Below are 17,918 nucleotides of genomic sequence, written 5' to 3' on the forward strand. Positions count from 1 at the left end.
TTGCATAGGTCATTCCACTTCCCTGGCCACTCTCAGGCTTTAAAAAATATTACCTGATGTTCCTGTGGCTTTCTCTTATAACTCCCCTCATCCTTGATCCCTGCCTTTCAAAGTGTCCGAATATGTGTGCCATATTAAATTTCCTAAGATCCTGCAGGTTACATTGCCAGCATGTCTTCACTGGCCCTTCTGTCAGGTTCACTTGTTTTAGTCTTGAGTCAGCTCTGTGACCAATACAGCCTCTCATCATTTAACGATGGGGTTCTGTTCCTAAGAGTAGGTTGGTAAACGAATTGGTCATGGGTGTGTGTCAACCATCATTAGATATATTTTTAATGTCACCTTTGCACCATTTATAACATTTTTGGTATATTTTTAAATGTTTATACAGTAGTGTACTGTGTATTGAAATAATACAGTAGTGTAGTGTATACTGCAGTAAACAGAATAGAGGAAATCAGCTCTATATACATTACAGCCTCTCCTCACTTAACGACGGAGTTAAGTTCCTAAGACCACATTGTTAAAAGAATTCGTCGCTAAATGAGGAGCATATTATAATGGTAGTGAGTTTGTGTCAATCCGTAAGTCATAAGTCCGAGCAGTCAGTAAACAAGTATGTCACTAAGTGAGGAGAGGCTGTATATTGGAAATTTCTTGGATCAGTTGTGAACTCTATGCTAGCACTGCATACTCTTTATATAACTAGTTGTCTGATATACCTGTACGTATATTTAAAATCCTGAACAACTTTGTAAGGTTCATAAATACTCATGTTTGTTAGGCTTTGCATATGCTGCTTAACCCTTAAACTATCCAGACAGATCTACGTTCACATGCGTAGTGCTCCAAAAGTAGATCTCTTTTTTTAACATTTTCAAATATAACAAAAAAAATGTATTTCAAAGTTTTTTTTTACACGTTTTCAAATGTAAAAAAGAACAAGAAGCTCTACGTTTTTTTACATACTTTCAAATGTTGAAAAACGTAGATCTACGTTTGGACAGTTTAAGGGTTAAACTGTTTGATTAATGTGTGTCTGGTGATTTGTTGTTTTCTAAAAGTTGTCCGTTTCTTGAACACAACTCCTTGGCAGACACCTATCACTTTGCTACTAAAAGTTGAACAACATCATTTACTTGTAGTTCATGAAATTCTTTCCCTCCAAGGCATCTGTCAGACTACAGTTATATCTAAATTGAAAGGTGAAACTTTAGGCAAAGTTGTTATAGATCCTGTGAAGCCATGGACATACTCAAGCAACTTCTTTCAACAAACCAGCTGCATTCCACCAAGGCAGGGTGGTCCAAAAGGAAAAAAGCGTTTCTCCTTTTAAATTTAGTAATGTATACAGTTTCTCCTTTTAAATTTAGTAATGTATACAGTTTCTCCTTTTAAATTTAGTAATGTATACAGTAGAAGGGATTACTAGCCCCTTGCTCCCAGCATTTTAGTTGCCTCTTACGACGTGCATGGCTTACGGAGGAAGAATTCTGTTTCACTTTCCTATGGAGATACTCATGCAACATCTCCAAATCTTGTGAGATTATGGACACACACAGGCAACATCTCCAGATTCTGTGAAGTCATGGACACATACAGGCAACATCTCCAGATTCTGTGAAGTCATTGACTCACAAAAGCAACATCTCCTCCAGATCCTGTGAAGTCAGAGACACACAGACAACATCACAACTGAATCAGCACGCAAGCTAATCCTTGACTATCTTACTGGCCCTCCTCCTTTTCTTATTTTCTTTAGGAGTAAAATGTTATTTATTCATGTTTTCAATGTATGAAGATAAGCTATAGGTATAGACATGAAAATTCATTTAATTACATTTATTATTTTTTAGATAACATAAATTTTTAAGTAAAATATCAGGTGGTTACTTACCAGCAAATTTTCAACTTAGATTATAACCTATTTCTCTGTATTTTTCTCTTATAAAGTAGAAAAAGAAGATTTATACAAATAAAAGTTATTTTACCAATTGTAGTTTTGTAACTTAATAGCCACTGAATCTTTACAGGAATGTTGCATGAGGCCATTGATAATCACTTCAAGAATCATCGGGGCATGTCATTTGGTGCCACGTATCTTGCTGCACTCAATCCTGACTTTTTACTCCTCATTGTTAATGAGTGCCTTCTTTATGCACCTACTCAGGTAATGAAAATTGTTGGACCTTCATCAGAAAGAATGTAGAGACTACGACTGAGAATATTATCATTTGTTTTCCATACCCTTAACAACTTTATTTGGTTTGATAGAAGGAATATATGGTTCAACAGTTTTGAACTGAGTTACTATATTCTTCAAGAAGCATGCAATATAACTACAGTGATTTCTTAGGATATCACCTGTTTCTTGTGATCTTATTGCTTCAAGAAGCATATGTTACAAATTTTATAGAAAGGATTTATACTGAAGAGCTTTTATGTGGAGTACAGTATTTAAAATATGTAGTTAATTTTTATGTACAGAACATTTTTAAAATAGTTAAATTAATTTAACAATAAGGATGAGGATGAGGAAGGGTTGTTGAGGTGGTTCGGACATGTAGAGAGAATGGAGCGAAACAGAATGACTTCAAGAGTGTATCAGTCTGTAGTGGAAAGAAGGCGGGGTAGGGGTCGGCCTAGGAAAGGTTGGAGAGAGGGGGTAAAGGAGGTTTTGTGTGCGAGGGGCTTGGACTTCCAGCAGGCATGCGTGAGCGTGTTTGATAGGAGTGAATGGAGACAAATGGTTTTTAATACTTGACGTGCTGTTGGAGTGTGAGCAAAGTAACATTTATGAAGGGGTTCAGGGAAACCGGCAGGCCGGACTTGAGTCCTGGAGATGGGAAGTACAGTGCCTGCACTCTGAAGGAGGGGTGTTAATGTTGCAGTTTAAAAACTGTAGTGTAAAGCACCCTTCTGGCAAGACAGTGATGGAGTGAATGATGGTGAAAGTTTTTCTTTTTCGGGCCACCCTGCCTTGGTGGGAATCGGCCAGTGTGATAATAAAATAAAAAGAATAAGGATATATAAACTGATATCATGCATTATGGACTTTTCAAACTTTATTATACTACAGTATATAAGAATGAATTCACTTATATCTATAGGATTGTTAAGAACTGATTGAAAATAAAAACAGTTAAAGTACTTTTTTCTTAACTCTAAATCCACAGACGTATTTAAATCTACATTTTATTGTTCCTGGAGTTGGATTAAATTTTATCCTTATTTCCAACTTTTTTAACATTCTTCCTTGTTGCAAATCCCTCTTTAGTTCTTATGAGGATGCTCTAATTGCTCCCAAGCATAATAATAATAATAATAATAATAATAATATATCAAAGACACATGGATACAGTAAGCTTTTATTAAAATTATATACAGTGGACCCCCGGTTAACGATATTTTTTCACTCCAGAAGTATGTTCAGGTGCCAATACTGACCGAATTTGTTCCCATAAGAAATATTGTGAAGTAGATTAGTCCATTTCAGACCCCCAAACATACACGTACAAACGCACTTACATAAATACACTTACATAATTGGTCACATTCGGAGGTAATTGTTTTAAGCGGGGGTCCACTGTATTTTGCTCAGTGTAAAGCTGTCACTAAACAAAATATGGTATTAATGAAAGACTGTTTGTTTGTCTTTGCTTTACCATGTGTCAGCTTATGCCTCTGTTTCACCCAATAATAAAATTGTATAAACACTGCTATTTCATTTTAGCCAAGCCCAACAGATGGAGTTAGTGAGAGTGTACCAGAAGTTGTGAAGCGAGCATTGGGAGTGCTGGAGTCCATCACACGTGCTTGCCCTGCGCTCCTCACTGCTCTTATATTGTCTGCCCATCTCAAGTTCATCACTGGTGATGTCAAAGGAGCTGCAACTTCCTTGCAGTATGTACTGGATAATATAGGTGCGTTATCTGTGATACCAATCCAATCTTTTTTTTTTTTTTTGTAATTTCGGTTTCCCCCCGCGGTTTGGTAAATAAAAAAAAAAAAAAAAAAAAAAAAAAAAAAATCTTTCACCATCAATCATTCAGTCATATATTTCTTGCCAGAAGTGTATGACCATCACAATTTAAATGGCCATCTCTGATAAAAAATGGTATTTTTTTTGAACAAGTAGATTGCAAAACAACATAATCTTTGTTCTATTTTGAGCCACCCTACTTTAGTGGGAGACAGCCAGTGTTAAAAAATACCACATAAGAGATAGGGAAAAATTACAAGGATACCATTACTAAAATATATAATTGCTTCAGATTCAACCAGCTCAGATGCTCACCTACTGATGGCACAGATCCAGTTATATCAGGGTAATTACAAGCAAGCACAGCAGAGCCTCGAAGTTGGTCTCTCGTATAACTTTGAGGTTAGCCATTTTTCTTATTATCCTAATAATATTAGTATAGTATATCCTTTTCTAAGTCAAAGTAGAAAAGATGAGTGTGTTTTTCTTGGTTTGTGTTTTGTCCTAAAGTAGGTTATGTCATACAGATCAATAGGCTGCTGCCTTGATGACACTGTTAAAAATTTGAATTAAAAAATAATCAAAATTTTTTCCATGGAAAGTCTATAGCAAACAAAACAGTAAATATTAAAGCAACCAGTAAAAGAGGTGACTCAGAGAGGCTGAGAGTCAAGTAAATATAGGAGAGAACAAGGCACCCTAAAAGATGGATACTCATAAAGACCTGAGTATACTGGGTAGCCCATCATATTTACTGCTGAAGGGAGCTCTGTATGGAAGGTGGCAGATCAATAAACCTGGCACAGCAAGCAACCAGCGGCAATAGCCTGTTTGATCAGGCAAGCACCAAACAAGCCTGGTAGTAAAAAAAACTCTTGGAACTCATCAAAGGTATGATAACCTTCCCCTTCAGTCAAAACTTATTACTGTACCTCCTGTTCTCCAAGCACTGTGTGATCCTTACAAACTTAGCTTTTACCACAAATATAATAATAATAATGGTAATGTTGAGTAGTAGCCCAGAGATGGTAAGACAGGCTGTTGCTACTTCCCTCAGCAATTATTAGGCAGTTCATAATCTTTCAACAGGTGGATATCTTTAATTACTCAGGTTGCTTTCCTGAGTCCTAGGAATATAAAAGGAGAGTATATCTGAGTACATCACAAAAGACTGTTAAGAAAAGTGGCAGCTCATAGTATAGGAGGGGAAGTTTTAACATGGATTGAGGTATGGCTGACCAATAGTAAGCAGAAAGTTTGCATTAAAGGGGTCAAGTCTGAATGGGGACTGGTCACAAGGGTTTTCTTCTCACAGACTCAGTAGATAATTCAGTATGGTATAAACTGTTCTTAGGATTCATTGGTTGCACATAAGGCATTGGCTCTAGTAAGGGTGATCTCATCTAAACTTTGGAAAGAAATGCATTAAGATGTTATTTATGCATGTAAATATTTTTTTTTTTACCACATTGACCATTTCCCACCAAGGTGAGGTTGCACAAAGACGGAAATATATTCAATCATTCATTCAATGGCTGTCTTGCCAGAAGTGTGTGGTAATCACAATTCATATTGCTCTCTGAACCACACTCCATTTTAATAGAGTACTGGGATTCAAACTGAAAGCTTGAAACTCATGACAGTGACAGACTAGCCCTCTGCCAGTCATACCACAGAAGGGCATAGGGTTTCACCAACAAAAAATAATGGAAAGGTCTGCAAATGGCCATTAACTGGGACCCTATTACATGTTTTATGCTAGGTGCTGGTATTTGTTTAAAGTGTTAAGTTTAACCTTACAAGAGACAATGATTAATATGTAAATTTGTGTACAGTGTGTGCGAGTCTAATTCAGTGCTATATGTGTATTATATGGTAATGTTAGCAGTAGGAGTAGCAATAATGTTGAAGGATAAGCTATGGCAGGAAAAGAGGGACTATAAATGTATTAATTCAAGGATTATGTGGAGTAAAATAAAGATTGGATGTGAAAAGTGGGTTATAATAAGCGTGTATGCACCTGGAGAAGAGAGAAGTGTAGAGGAGAGAGAGAGATTTTGGGAAATGTTGAGTGAATGTGTGGGGAGTTTTGAATCAAGTGTGAGAGTAATGGTGGTTGGGGATTTTAATGCTAAAGTGGGTAAAAATGTTATGGAGGGAGTAGTAGGTAAATTTGGGGTGCCAGGGGTAAATGTAAATGGGGAGCCTTTAATTGAGCTATGTGTAGAAAGAAATTTGGTAATAAGTAATACATATTTTATGAAAAAGAGGATAAATAAATATACAAGGTATGATGTAGCACGTAATGAAAGTAGTTTATTAGATTATGTATTGGTGGATAAAAGGTTGATGGGTAGGCTCCAGGATGTACATGTTTATAGAGGGGCAACTGATATATCGGATCATTATTTAGTTGTAGCTACAGTTAGAGTAAGAGGTAGATGGGAAAAGAGGAAGGTGGCAACAACAAGTAAGAGGGAAGTGAAAGTGTATAAACTAAGGGAGGAGGAAGTTCGGGTGAGATATAAGCGACTATTGGCAGAAAGGTGGGCTAGTGCAAAGATGAGTAGTGGGGGGGTTGAAGAGGGTTGGAATAGTTTTAAAAATGCAGTATTAGAATGTGGGGCAGAAGTTTGTGGTTATAGGAGGGTGGGGGCAGGAGGAAAGAGGAGTGATTGGTGGAATGATGAAGTAAAGGGTGTGATAAAAGAGAAAAAGGTAGCTTATGAGAGGTTTTTACAAAGCAGAAGTGTTATAAGAAGAGCAGAGTATATGGAGAGTAAAAGAAAGGTAAAGAGAGTGGTGAGAGAGTGCAAAAGGAGAGCAGATGATAGAGTGGGAGAGGCACTGTCAAGAAATTTTAATGAAAATAAGAAAAAATTTTGGAGTGAGTTAAACAAGTTAAGAAAGCCTAGGGAAAATATGGATTTGTCAGTTAAAAACAGAGTAGGGGAGTTAGTAGATGGGGAGATGGAGGTATTGGGTAGATGGCGAGAATATTTTGAGGAACTTTTAAATGTTAAGGAAGAAACAGAGGCAGTAATTTCATGCACTGGTCAGGGAGGTATACCATCTTTTAGGAGTGAAGAAGAGCAGAATGTAAGTGTGGGGGAGGTACGTGAGGCATTACGTAAAATGAAAGGGGGTAAAGCAGCTGGAACTGATGGGATCATGACAGAAATGTTAAAAGCAGGGGGGGATATAGTGTTGGAGTGGTTGGTACTTTTGTTTAATAAATGTATGAAAGAGGGGAAGGTACCTAGGGATTGGCAGAGAGCATGTATAGTCCCTTTATATAAAGGGAAAGGGGACAAAAGAGACTGTAAAAATTATAGAGGAATAAGCTTACTGAGTATACCAGGAAAAGTGTACGGTAGGGTTATAATTGAAAGAATTAGAGGTAAGACAGAATGTAGGATTGCGGATGAGCAAGGAGGTTTTAGAGTGGGTAGGGGATGTGTAGATCAGGTGTTTACATTGAAGCATATATGTGAACAGTATTTAGATAAAGATAGGGAAGTTTTTATTGCATTTATGGATTTAGAAAAGGCATATGATAGAGTGGATAGAGGAGCAATGTGGCAGATGTTGCAAGTATATAGAATAGGTGGTAAGTTATTAAATGCTGTAAAGAGTTTTTATGAGGATAGTGAGGCTCAGGTTAGGGTGTGTAGAAGAGAGGGAGACTACTTCCCGGTAAAAGTAGGTCTTAGACAGGGATGTGTAATGTCACCATGGTTGTTTAATATATTTATAGATGGGGTTGTAAAGGAAGTAAATGCTAGGGTGTTTGGGAGAGGGGTGGGATTAAATTATGGGGAATCAAATTCAAAATGGGAATTGACACAGTTACTTTTTGCTGATGATACTGTGCTTATGGGAGATTCTAAAGAAAAATTGCAAAGGTTAGTGGATGAGTTTGGGAATGTGTGTAAAGGTAGAAAGTTGAAAGTGAACATAGAAAAGAGTAAGGTGATGAGGGTGTCAAATGATTTAGATAAAGAAAAATTGGATATCAAATTGGGGAGGAGGAGTATGGAAGAAGTGAATGTTTTCAGATACTTGGGAGTTGACGTGTCGGCGGATGGATTTATGAAGGATGAGGTTAATCATAGAATTGATGAGGGAAAAAAGGTGAGTGGTGCGTTGAGGTTTATGTGGAGTCAAAAAACGTTATCTATGGAGGCAAAGAAGGGAATGTATGAAAGTATAGTAGTACCAACACTCTTATATGGGTGTGAAGCTTGGGTGGTAAATGCAGCAGCGAGGAGACGGTTGGAGGCAGCGGAGATGTCCTGTTTAAGGGCAATGTGTGGTGTAAATATTATGCAGAAAATTCGGAGTGTGGAAATTAGGAGAAGGTGTGGAGTTAATAAAAGTATTAGTCAGAGGGCAGAAGAGGGGTTGTTGAGGTGGTTTGGTCATTTAGAGAGAATGGATCACAGTAGAATGACATGGAAAGCATATAAATCTATAGGGGAAGGAAGGCGGGGTAGGGGTCGTCCTCGAAAGGGTTGGAGAGAGGGGGTAAAGGAGGTTTTGTGGGTAAGGGGCTTGGACTTCCAGCAAGCGTGCGTGAGCGTGTTAGATAGGAGTGAATGGAGACGAATGGTACTTGGGACCTGACGATCTGTTGGAGTGTGAGCAGGGTAATATTTAGTGAAGGGATTCAGGGAAACCGGTTATTTTCATATAGTCGGACTTGAGTCCTGGAAATGGGAAGTACAATGCCTGCACTTTAAAGGAGGGGTTTGGGATATTGGCAGTTTGGAGGGATATGTTGTGTATCTTTATATGTTTATGCTTCTAGACTGTTGTATTCTGAGCACCTCTGCAAAAACAGTGATAATGTGCGAGTGTGGTGAAAGTGTTGAATGATGATGAAAGTATTTTCTTTTTGGGGATTTTCTTTCTTTTTTGGGTCACCCTGCCTCGGTGGGAGACGGCCGACTTTTTTAAAAAAAAAAAAAAAAAAAAAAAAAAAAAAGTTAGCAAGATTTTTCACACAGGTGCGAGAACAGCCCACTTACCATCTGGTACGAGCACGAGTTCTGAAGAAACAAGAGCAGTATGTTGAAGCAATTAACACGTTGAAGTCATGTCTTAATATTGCTAATAATCGACCCACTAGTAAGTTCCTAGATGTGTTGTTTAGTATGTGATTTTTGCTGTAAGTAAGATAGCTTCTTAACATAATCTTGTAAGACTGTGATCTGTTATGCCACAATATGATAAATATAGAAGTTCAGAAAATAAGCATACACGTAATTGAAATTTTTTTTTAAAATGAACTATGCAATATGAGCAGAACTCTAAGCATTAATGTATGATCCCTAGTACACTGTAAAAATTAGAACAAAGGATTATTATAGTTGAGCTTTTGGTGTGCAGTTGCTCTGGAAAGAAAACCCTGCCATTGAACATTCACGCACATGCATCAGAGCAAGCAACAGCAGGCAATCATTCCATCATAATAACAAATAGAAGCCCACCCCACAAGCAGATGTGAATGACCTACCAATAACAGAGCCAAGGGATCAGTCTGACCTCTGGAGGCATCTCCTGTTTGTATAGGCAAGGCTTTCCAAATGTTTGTCTAATTGATGATATATGAAGACCAGAGAAAGAGACCCCTGGAATAAAAGAGGTATGGTGAATATAGTGCTTGAGGAACATCCCAGTGAGCTGCATGCTCTCAAGTCAGTCACAGGCAAACATAGGACACTGAGGCCAGAGTCAGTGACAGGTAAACATAGGTCACTGAGGACAGAGTCAGTGACAGTGAACGTGGGTCACTGAGGCCAGAGAGTCCACTACACCCCTGTTGCAGGGCAGAAGGAAAGCAAGCAAAAAAAAAAAAAGAAAAAACAGTGAGAAATAAGGAAGGTGTGGCTACACTGTCATCTGAAGATTCAGCTCTAAATTATGGGTTATTTTTAAGATTAAATGCCTTATTGTTTGATATCAATATATTGTACCCACAATTATGGGCTTTATTAAACTACTTACTAAACTGAATTTGAGCTAAGAAAATTTTTATTCAGGTGGAAAATTTTATGAATAGATGATTGCCATGTTATTCTGCAGATATTACTGCACTCACATGACAGAAAACAACTAAATCTGTGACCTGTTGACAGTAATTTGTGAACTCTTATTGCTGCTCTTAAGGAGCAAGGGCATGTTTTTATATATTGTTTGCATACGTGTATTTGTTTTTTAGGTTTTTTAATGATAGGAACTAGATTAGAGTATTTATTTTTCCATATAATCAAATATTTTCCTTTGCTATTTCCAGAGTTATAAAGTATTCTACTTTTCTGTACCATATCATTTTCTTGGGCCTGATTATTAGTAATAGTTTTCCCATGTAAAGGTTGTGGAAGACTAGTGAGAGTTGACTGCTGATTAATATAATACACAAACCTATATAGAGACAGAAATACACAGGATAAAATGGGTGCTGAAGAGAGGCTTGGTTGGAAGCTTAAATATACAGTTAAATATTTCATTTAGTGTTTCTATTTCTTATGTTATGTACTGTTATTTGTCTCTTGATCCAAAGAATTGGAGCTACCCTTCCTTTCCATGGATTGAATCTGATTGCCTTCTGTTCCCTGAGGTGCTGTATAACCTGTACAGTTTTAGCACTCCCCCAAAATACATAAATACAGTGGACCCCCGGTTAACGATATTTTTTCACTCCAGAAGTATGTTCAGGTGCCAGTACTGACCGAATTTGTTCCCATAAGAAATATTGTGAAGTAGATTAGTCCATTTCAGACCCCCAAACATACACGTTCAAACGCACTTACATAAATACACTTACATAATTGGTCACATTCGGAGGTAATCGTTATGCGGGAGTCCACTGTATAGTGTATATGTAGGTATTTATAATATTTATTAAATTTAGGAAAATGTTTTCACAGCAACTAAAGGTACCCGAAACAAGGCTGAGATGACAGTACCTGATCGAGTTTCTATATTTTTGGAGTTATGTGACATTTACCGGCTAAATAATCAACCTACTGAAGCCTCCAACATCATGACACAAGCCATGACTGAATTTCAGGTAGGTTTTATGTGTTAATTAGAAGACAGAAAAGTCTGTAAAGACAATACACTTCAGTTGGCCATTTATGGAGAAACAAGTAGGGTTTGGACACTTTCAAAGATATTTATTTGCTTTTTAAATCTCAAATCCCAGATAGACAATTTTTCTGAATATTTTTTCCTCTCAAGGGGTGCCTTGATGCTGATGAAGGGCTCTTGATTCAAAGAATCAAAGCTGTTCTCACCTACCTTGGATCAAATCTGATTACCCTCTCATTCCCCAAGGGTTGTATTACTGTACTTCTTCATACTTGGTTCCTACACACTTAGAGTTTCCCCATAAAAATAAGTTTTTCTCATAAGTTTCATCTCCACAGTGCAAGTTATTTGTGACCAATAATGTAAATTCTCCATGGGAAAGTGGAACAGAATTCTTCCTCTGTAAGCCATGCGTGTCGTAAGAGGCGACTAAAATGCCAGGAGCAACGGGCTAGTAACCCCTTCTCCTGTAAATGGAGAAACTTTCATGTCCTTTTGGGCTACTCTGCCTCGGTGGGGTATGGCCGGTGCGTTGAAAGAAGAAAAAATAATGTAAATCCCCTAGCCTAACGTAACCTAATCTAACCTAACCTAACCTAACCAAATTATCTTAGTAACCCTTCTTCCACTCTTCAGATTATACATTTCGTACATACCATAGCATCTACTAGTTTCTTCCTTTTCTATTAAATATTCACACCACACATTGATATTTCTATTGCCCCTTAACTTTTTTCTTGCTGCAGTATATAAACTTAAAGATTAATATTTCAAACTGCAGTGCTGTATTACACAGAATAACCTTAGGATCTGAGGGCATTACCTTCCTAGAGGCATAGAAAATATCAGATAAGTGAATAATACTTTTGACCACAGTATTTATACAGTGCAGGTCATATATTATTTACCTTTAATGATGTGAAATGTAACTACACAATACAAATTATGTAAGGAATACAGTCAGTGCTCATATTCCTTGATTTCCCTCATCTATTTGCTTGATGCATCTCCCTTTGAGGGTTTCTACATTCACATTTTTCTGGAAACCTAACCCTTGCAACTAAAGGTGTTAACTAGGGATTTAACTCTCATTCCTGCAGTTGCAAATTGAGAGCAATACTAACTCAGCAACAACTGGGCAACCCCGGCTGTTGCTCAGCTCACATTTATACAGAAGTCTTGTTGACTTAACATAGGTCTTGTGGATACACCATCAGATCAACTATCCATCACTCCTCTTCATAAAATGACAGTATTGTACAGTGTATAGTACTACATGTATAGTACATGTAAAATAAAATTGTTGTTTCTTCACATCAGCATTGATGCACTGGCTGCTGGGATCCATAAATGGTCAGGTATTTATTGGATATAAGAAAATACATCAAAAAGCTAAGTGTTGTGAACGCTAAGACCATGAAGACTGAGGTATTATTTTCTTTTTGAATGCACCAACCGCCTACCACCAAGGCAGGGCGACCTAAAGAAAAACTAAAGTTTTTCTTTTTACATTTAGTGATTTATACAGGAGAAAGGGTTACTAACTCCTTGCTCCTGTAAGGTATTATTATACAGCAATAAAAAATATTTTTTTCTTTCGCACTCCTACAGCATTTTGGCCTTCTGTTAATTATTTGTGTACATACTTTGTTTTTTAGGGTACGAGTGAGGAGATAAGACTAAACATCGCAAGTGCAGATTTAGCACTGATGCGTGGAGATGTAGAACATGCTTTATCTATGCTGCGAGCAATAGGACCGGAGAAACAATATTATCTTCAAGCTCGAGATAAAATGGCTTCCATCTACCTGAATGAGCTCAAAGATAAGCGAATGTTTGCATCATGTTACAGGTAAGTTAATCTTAAGAAAAGTAATTTAATATATGAATTACATCAGCTTATTAAAATGTATATACCAGTACAGTGTTAAGCTAGTGGTGTGGTGGTGTAGTCTGGGACTAGGCAGTAATACTGATACAGAGGTTGAAAGTTATGTTGATTGTATCGGGTAATGCAAGATTAACTTGAGGGAATGAATTGAATACTAAATTGCAAGAAATTTATATTCACATGAGGAAATGGATGTACAGTACAGTAGTCACCATTGAATTTTGAGGCTCTATTGTAATGGCTACTTTGATTTGATGAGTAGAAATGTGAAGGAGGGGTGGGGATATTTGCAGTTTTGAACTGTAATATCAACACCCCTCTGGAAAGACAGTGATGGAGTGAGTGATGGTGAGTGTGTCCCTTATTTTTTTGGGTCACACTGCCTCAGTGGGAAATGGCTGGTGTTAAAAAAAATGAGACATACTATAGCCATCCTCAGCATTGCAACCAGGATGTGTTCTAGAGGAAAGAGTTGCTAACCTATTTTTACACTAAGTGAACTCCATCTTCCCTAAGATACCTATGTTGTAATAGATGATGCATTATGGGAAAAAATTGCAACAAGTGAGTTGCATGGCAGCCTGGCCCCAGTTTAGCATATGGATGACAGTTGAAAATGATAATGAAAATGTTTATTTCCTTGCAAAGCTTACAATGTGTGGTTTATATATTATAAAATATTAGTTACAAAGAGAACCACTAGCATGCCTAGGCATTTCAGGCAGACTAATCCTAATTCTTACTCTATATTGGCACAGGTTATGGAGTAGTACATTTTAATATACATTATTGCTGTAATAACTTGGAGCCAGATAAGAAAAAAATTGTTTTTTCTGGTGTAATGTATGATGCTGCTGCACTGTATTGAAGACTGAATTTCGGACTTTGTTTTTTCAGTATTTCAGTGTTTGCATAGGATCTGCAACAGCAATCACATAAAACCTGTTGTAACCTCAGATAAAACTACTATTAGAGTGATTGCTTAGTCAGATTCTAGATAATGCACACCCCCAGTATTCAGAAGTTTAAATTATTCATCACACAAAACATATACACTACATACTATGCACAATTTATATATATAAGACAGTACAAATATTAACCCAGTCAAAAATCTCTTCTTGGAGAGCTGCAATTGAATACGTAGATACAACATAAGAAACGTATTTCTTTGAGATCTGACACATCAACCTAACCTGAATAGAAACTCCATACAAATTAATCCTTAAAAATATGGAGCTCTCTACCAAGACTCAAAAAATTGCCTATCTGACAAAAGACTGTTAAAAAGTCTCATATAATTGTCAGGTATATCAAATGCAGTCTTATCCAGACTCCAATCAGCATTCATGACAGTGAACATTGTCACTGCTTTATTTATATTTATAAAAACCATTACAGCTAAAACTGTCAATACAGCTTTGTAGTACAGTATTATGACTTGCAAAACTACAATGACAAATGTGAACAACTCAGTGAGCAGAGTGAGGTTTGAACCCATGACAAGCCAGTTCTGAAACTAGCAGGCCAGTGTGCTGTCTGCACTTTTGTACTAGCAGGCCTGCTGGTTTAAGGACTGGCTTGCCATGGGTTTGAGTCCCACTCCATTCAGCGAGTTGTATTTCAGTCTCATCATAGTAACATTGATTTTTAAATACGCAGAGTTTTTTTAATTAAAGTTATTATTCTGTTTAATAATTTTATCTTTAGATAACCTAATTATAGTCATCTTAGCATTCACGTAATCTAACTTTAGGAAGTAGTATCAGGAATATGTAGTTTCAAACTCCAGTCTGCTAGAAATGCTCCAGCATAAGTACCCCTCAAGGGAGGTTACTTGATGCTGGTGAGGGGCTCTTAACCTAGGAAATTGGATCTGTTCCACTTCCCTGAATTAAACCTGAATGCTTTCCCACAGGTGCTGTATAATCCCTGAGGGTTTAGTGCTCCCCTTTGATGATGATAATATTAATAATAATAATCCAGCATAAGCAGGGACTTTTCAGAATGCATAAAATAAATGTAACTGAATTTTGCAACAATGATGCGGATTTTAAAAGTAACACGTTTGTTTCCTGAGAGATACTCATATATTTTAACTAAATGCATTACAGAGAGGTGGTAGAAAAGAATCCAACTCCTCAGAGCTATTTGATGCTTGGTGATGCTTATATGTCCATACAAGAACCTGATCGTGCTATTGAGGTGAGGTAACTTATTTGATTTCTTTTTTAAATTGTGACATGTTTTTATTTTATTCATGAGTGAACACTAAACTTGCAGGGGTCATAAAGCATCTGGGGAATGAAAGGCAATCATGTGTGATCCAAGGAAGAGATTAGGTACAGGTGTTGGGATCAAGAGCCCTTCGCTTGCATCAAATGCTTTAATTGTGAAGTTGGCAATGTGAATGGATGTAGAGGATTTCAACCAACTGAAAGATGTATTTTTGGAAATGAATATTAATTCCTCCATGGGTAAATGAACAAGAATCTTTCCTCTGTAAGCTATGCATGGCAATATAAACACAAATGCAGTATAATGTGATCCTTTATTGACTACGTTTCGCCCACACAGTGGGCTTTTTCAAGTCACAAACAGAACTACCTGGGGTGGAAGGAACGCGAGTATTTATAGTCCGGCTGAGGTCAGGTGAAGAATGCTGCATCTGATGATGTACCGAGTTGGGTTGTAGAGTCTAAAAACTTGGGTAGCTTGGAAAGGAGACTGGACAAGTTTGTGAGCAGACCTTCTACAGTGTTCTTATGTGGGATAGCGATGAAGAAGTTTCTTGGCAAGTGGTTCAGCTATGTTATAGAAGCCACTATTCTGGTTGAAGTTGTCGGATATAGAAATAAGTGATGATTCCAGGATTCTTCGGTATTGGGTGTTGTCTTCTGTGGCGATAAGTCTTGAGTTTCTGTAGTTTATCAAGTGGTTGTGTGAATTACGGTGTTGTACGCAGGCATTCCTTGTGTCGTCAGACCTGCTTGCGTATTGGTGTTCTGAAATACGTGTTTGGAGGTCCCTTGATGTTTCGCCCACGTATAACTTGTTGCAGTCATTACAAGGGATTATGTATACCCCTGCAGAGGATGGAGGCTTGTCCTGCCTACTACTGGTGATGTCCTTGATGGTCGTGGTTGTGGAGGTAGATACTTGGAATGATGTTTTGGCAAAGATGTTGGAAACATGTTTGGCAATGGAGTTGGTGGGAAGGACTATGTATCTCTTCTAGGCAGTGTCTTCTCTGGGTGTGTTGAAGATGTTTAGTGCTCGCCGTCTGCAGTCTCTGATGAAGTGACGAGGATAGTGGAGTTTGGAAAATACCTGTTCAATTATAGTGCATTCTTCCTCAAGGAACTCGTTGCTGCAGATTCTGAGTGCACGCAGGAAGAAGCCTATAATTACACCACGTTTGGTTTTGGTGTCGTGGTGAGAGTAGAAGTGGAGAAGATCGTTTTGGTTGGTGGGTTTTCGATAGACTTTAAAACGAAGTTCGTGGTCAGCTTTGCAGAGTAGAACATCAAGGAAAGGAAGAGTGTTGTCGACCTCTTCTTCAAGTGTGAACTGGATTGAAGGCTCGACCTGGTTGAGCTTGTCTTGGAGAGCTTGAACGTTGAAGCGTTTAGGAGTTATGAGGAGAATGTCGTCAACATAACGGAGCCAGGTGACAGACGAAGGAATAATGGTGGAGAAACGTTCGGCTTCTAGATGTTCCATGTATAGGTTCGCTAGGACTGCACTGAGTGGCGAACCCATGGGTAGTCCAAAAGTCTGCTGAAAGAGAAACACGTAAAGCCAACACATAGTTCAACCAGGTCGATGAAGTCGCTGGCTGGAATGGGAAGATCAAGTGAATCGTCAATTTTCTTGCGCAAGAGATCGATGGCTTGTTTAGTAGGTACTTTAGTGAATAGGGAAGTCACGTCAAGGCTGGAAAGTTTCTTGTTCCTGATGTTGATGTTGCGAATGCGATTGAGAAGATCACCTGAGTGTTTGAGATGTGCTGGACTGATAGTGCCCAAGAGTTTCGAGAGGTGTTTGGCGAGAATTCCTGAGAGCTTGTGGGGAGCACTGCCTATTCCCGAGGATATGGGCCTCAGTGGGATACCAGGCTTGTGAGTCTTTGGCAGGCCGTACATTCTGGCAGGTCTGGGGTTGCATGTTGTAAGAGACGACTAAAATGCTGGGAGCAACGGGCTAGTAACCCCTTCTTTTTAGGTCACCCTGCCTTGGTGGGAGATGACCGGTGCATTAAAAAAAAAATTTATTTGTGAAAAATTACAATGCCATTTGGAGATATATTGCACCAAATAGGGTGCAAATTAATACATTAATTGCATTAACATTTTTTGTTGCAATGAGTTGAGGAAGGATAACAGCTCTTAGCCTGTAAAATTGATTTGTCAAAAAAAAAAAAAAAAAAAAAAGGCTCTTGGCAATCCTGGGTCCATATGACCTTGTTCTTGGAGTTTAACTTAGAAACATTGCCACAATAAAATATCATATTACTTGCACTTGTGTCTTTTTACCTAAAATTAAGGAACTTCATGACTGCCTTTTATTTCTGGTGTAAGGAACAGCTGGATTGCATTTAAAGGAGGACCCTGCTTATACAGGTTCTAGGCTACTGCTGTAAAGTGAAAACCACTGTAAAGTGAAGCATAGCCTTTTTCACTTTAAAATGCATATAAAAGCCTGATAACAGTTTTACACTATCATATATTAAGTGAGCAATAGAGCCAGGCCTAAAAAAATGCATATACAATAAACACATTACTTACTTAAAATATTTTCATCCTTAGCTTATAGTGAGTGGCTTATATATCTATTGCAGGAAGTGCGAATAAATGAAGAATAGGTATAATTGAAAACCACTGTATTAGTGAAATGCTGTAAAGTGAGTGCTGTAAAGTGGGGCCTTCCTGTATCTGGGCAGCTGTTTGG

General features: G+C 37.8%; 1 protein-coding gene across 7 annotated transcripts in view; it reads left to right on the forward strand.

Annotated features, from left to right (window-relative positions):
• LOC128701601 (tetratricopeptide repeat protein 21B) overlaps positions 1-17,918 on the forward strand; it is a 69,015-nt gene that overhangs the window by 22,216 nt on the left and 28,881 nt on the right. For all 7 annotated transcript variants that reach the window (XM_070101663.1, XM_070101659.1, XM_070101660.1 and 4 more), the window contains exons 11-17: positions 2,034-2,170; positions 3,734-3,923; positions 4,275-4,384; positions 8,992-9,112; positions 10,915-11,057; positions 12,736-12,929; positions 15,083-15,173. In XM_070101663.1, coding sequence (XP_069957764.1) covers positions 2,034-2,170; positions 3,734-3,923; positions 4,275-4,384; positions 8,992-9,112; positions 10,915-11,057; positions 12,736-12,929; positions 15,083-15,173 — 986 coding nt within the window. The remainder of the gene's footprint in view (positions 1-2,033; positions 2,171-3,733; positions 3,924-4,274; positions 4,385-8,991; positions 9,113-10,914; positions 11,058-12,735; positions 12,930-15,082; positions 15,174-17,918) is intronic.

Source organism: Cherax quadricarinatus, chromosome 78 (genome assembly GCF_038502225.1).
Source record: "Cherax quadricarinatus isolate ZL_2023a chromosome 78, ASM3850222v1, whole genome shotgun sequence".
NCBI lineage: Eukaryota > Metazoa > Arthropoda > Malacostraca > Decapoda > Parastacidae > Cherax > Cherax quadricarinatus.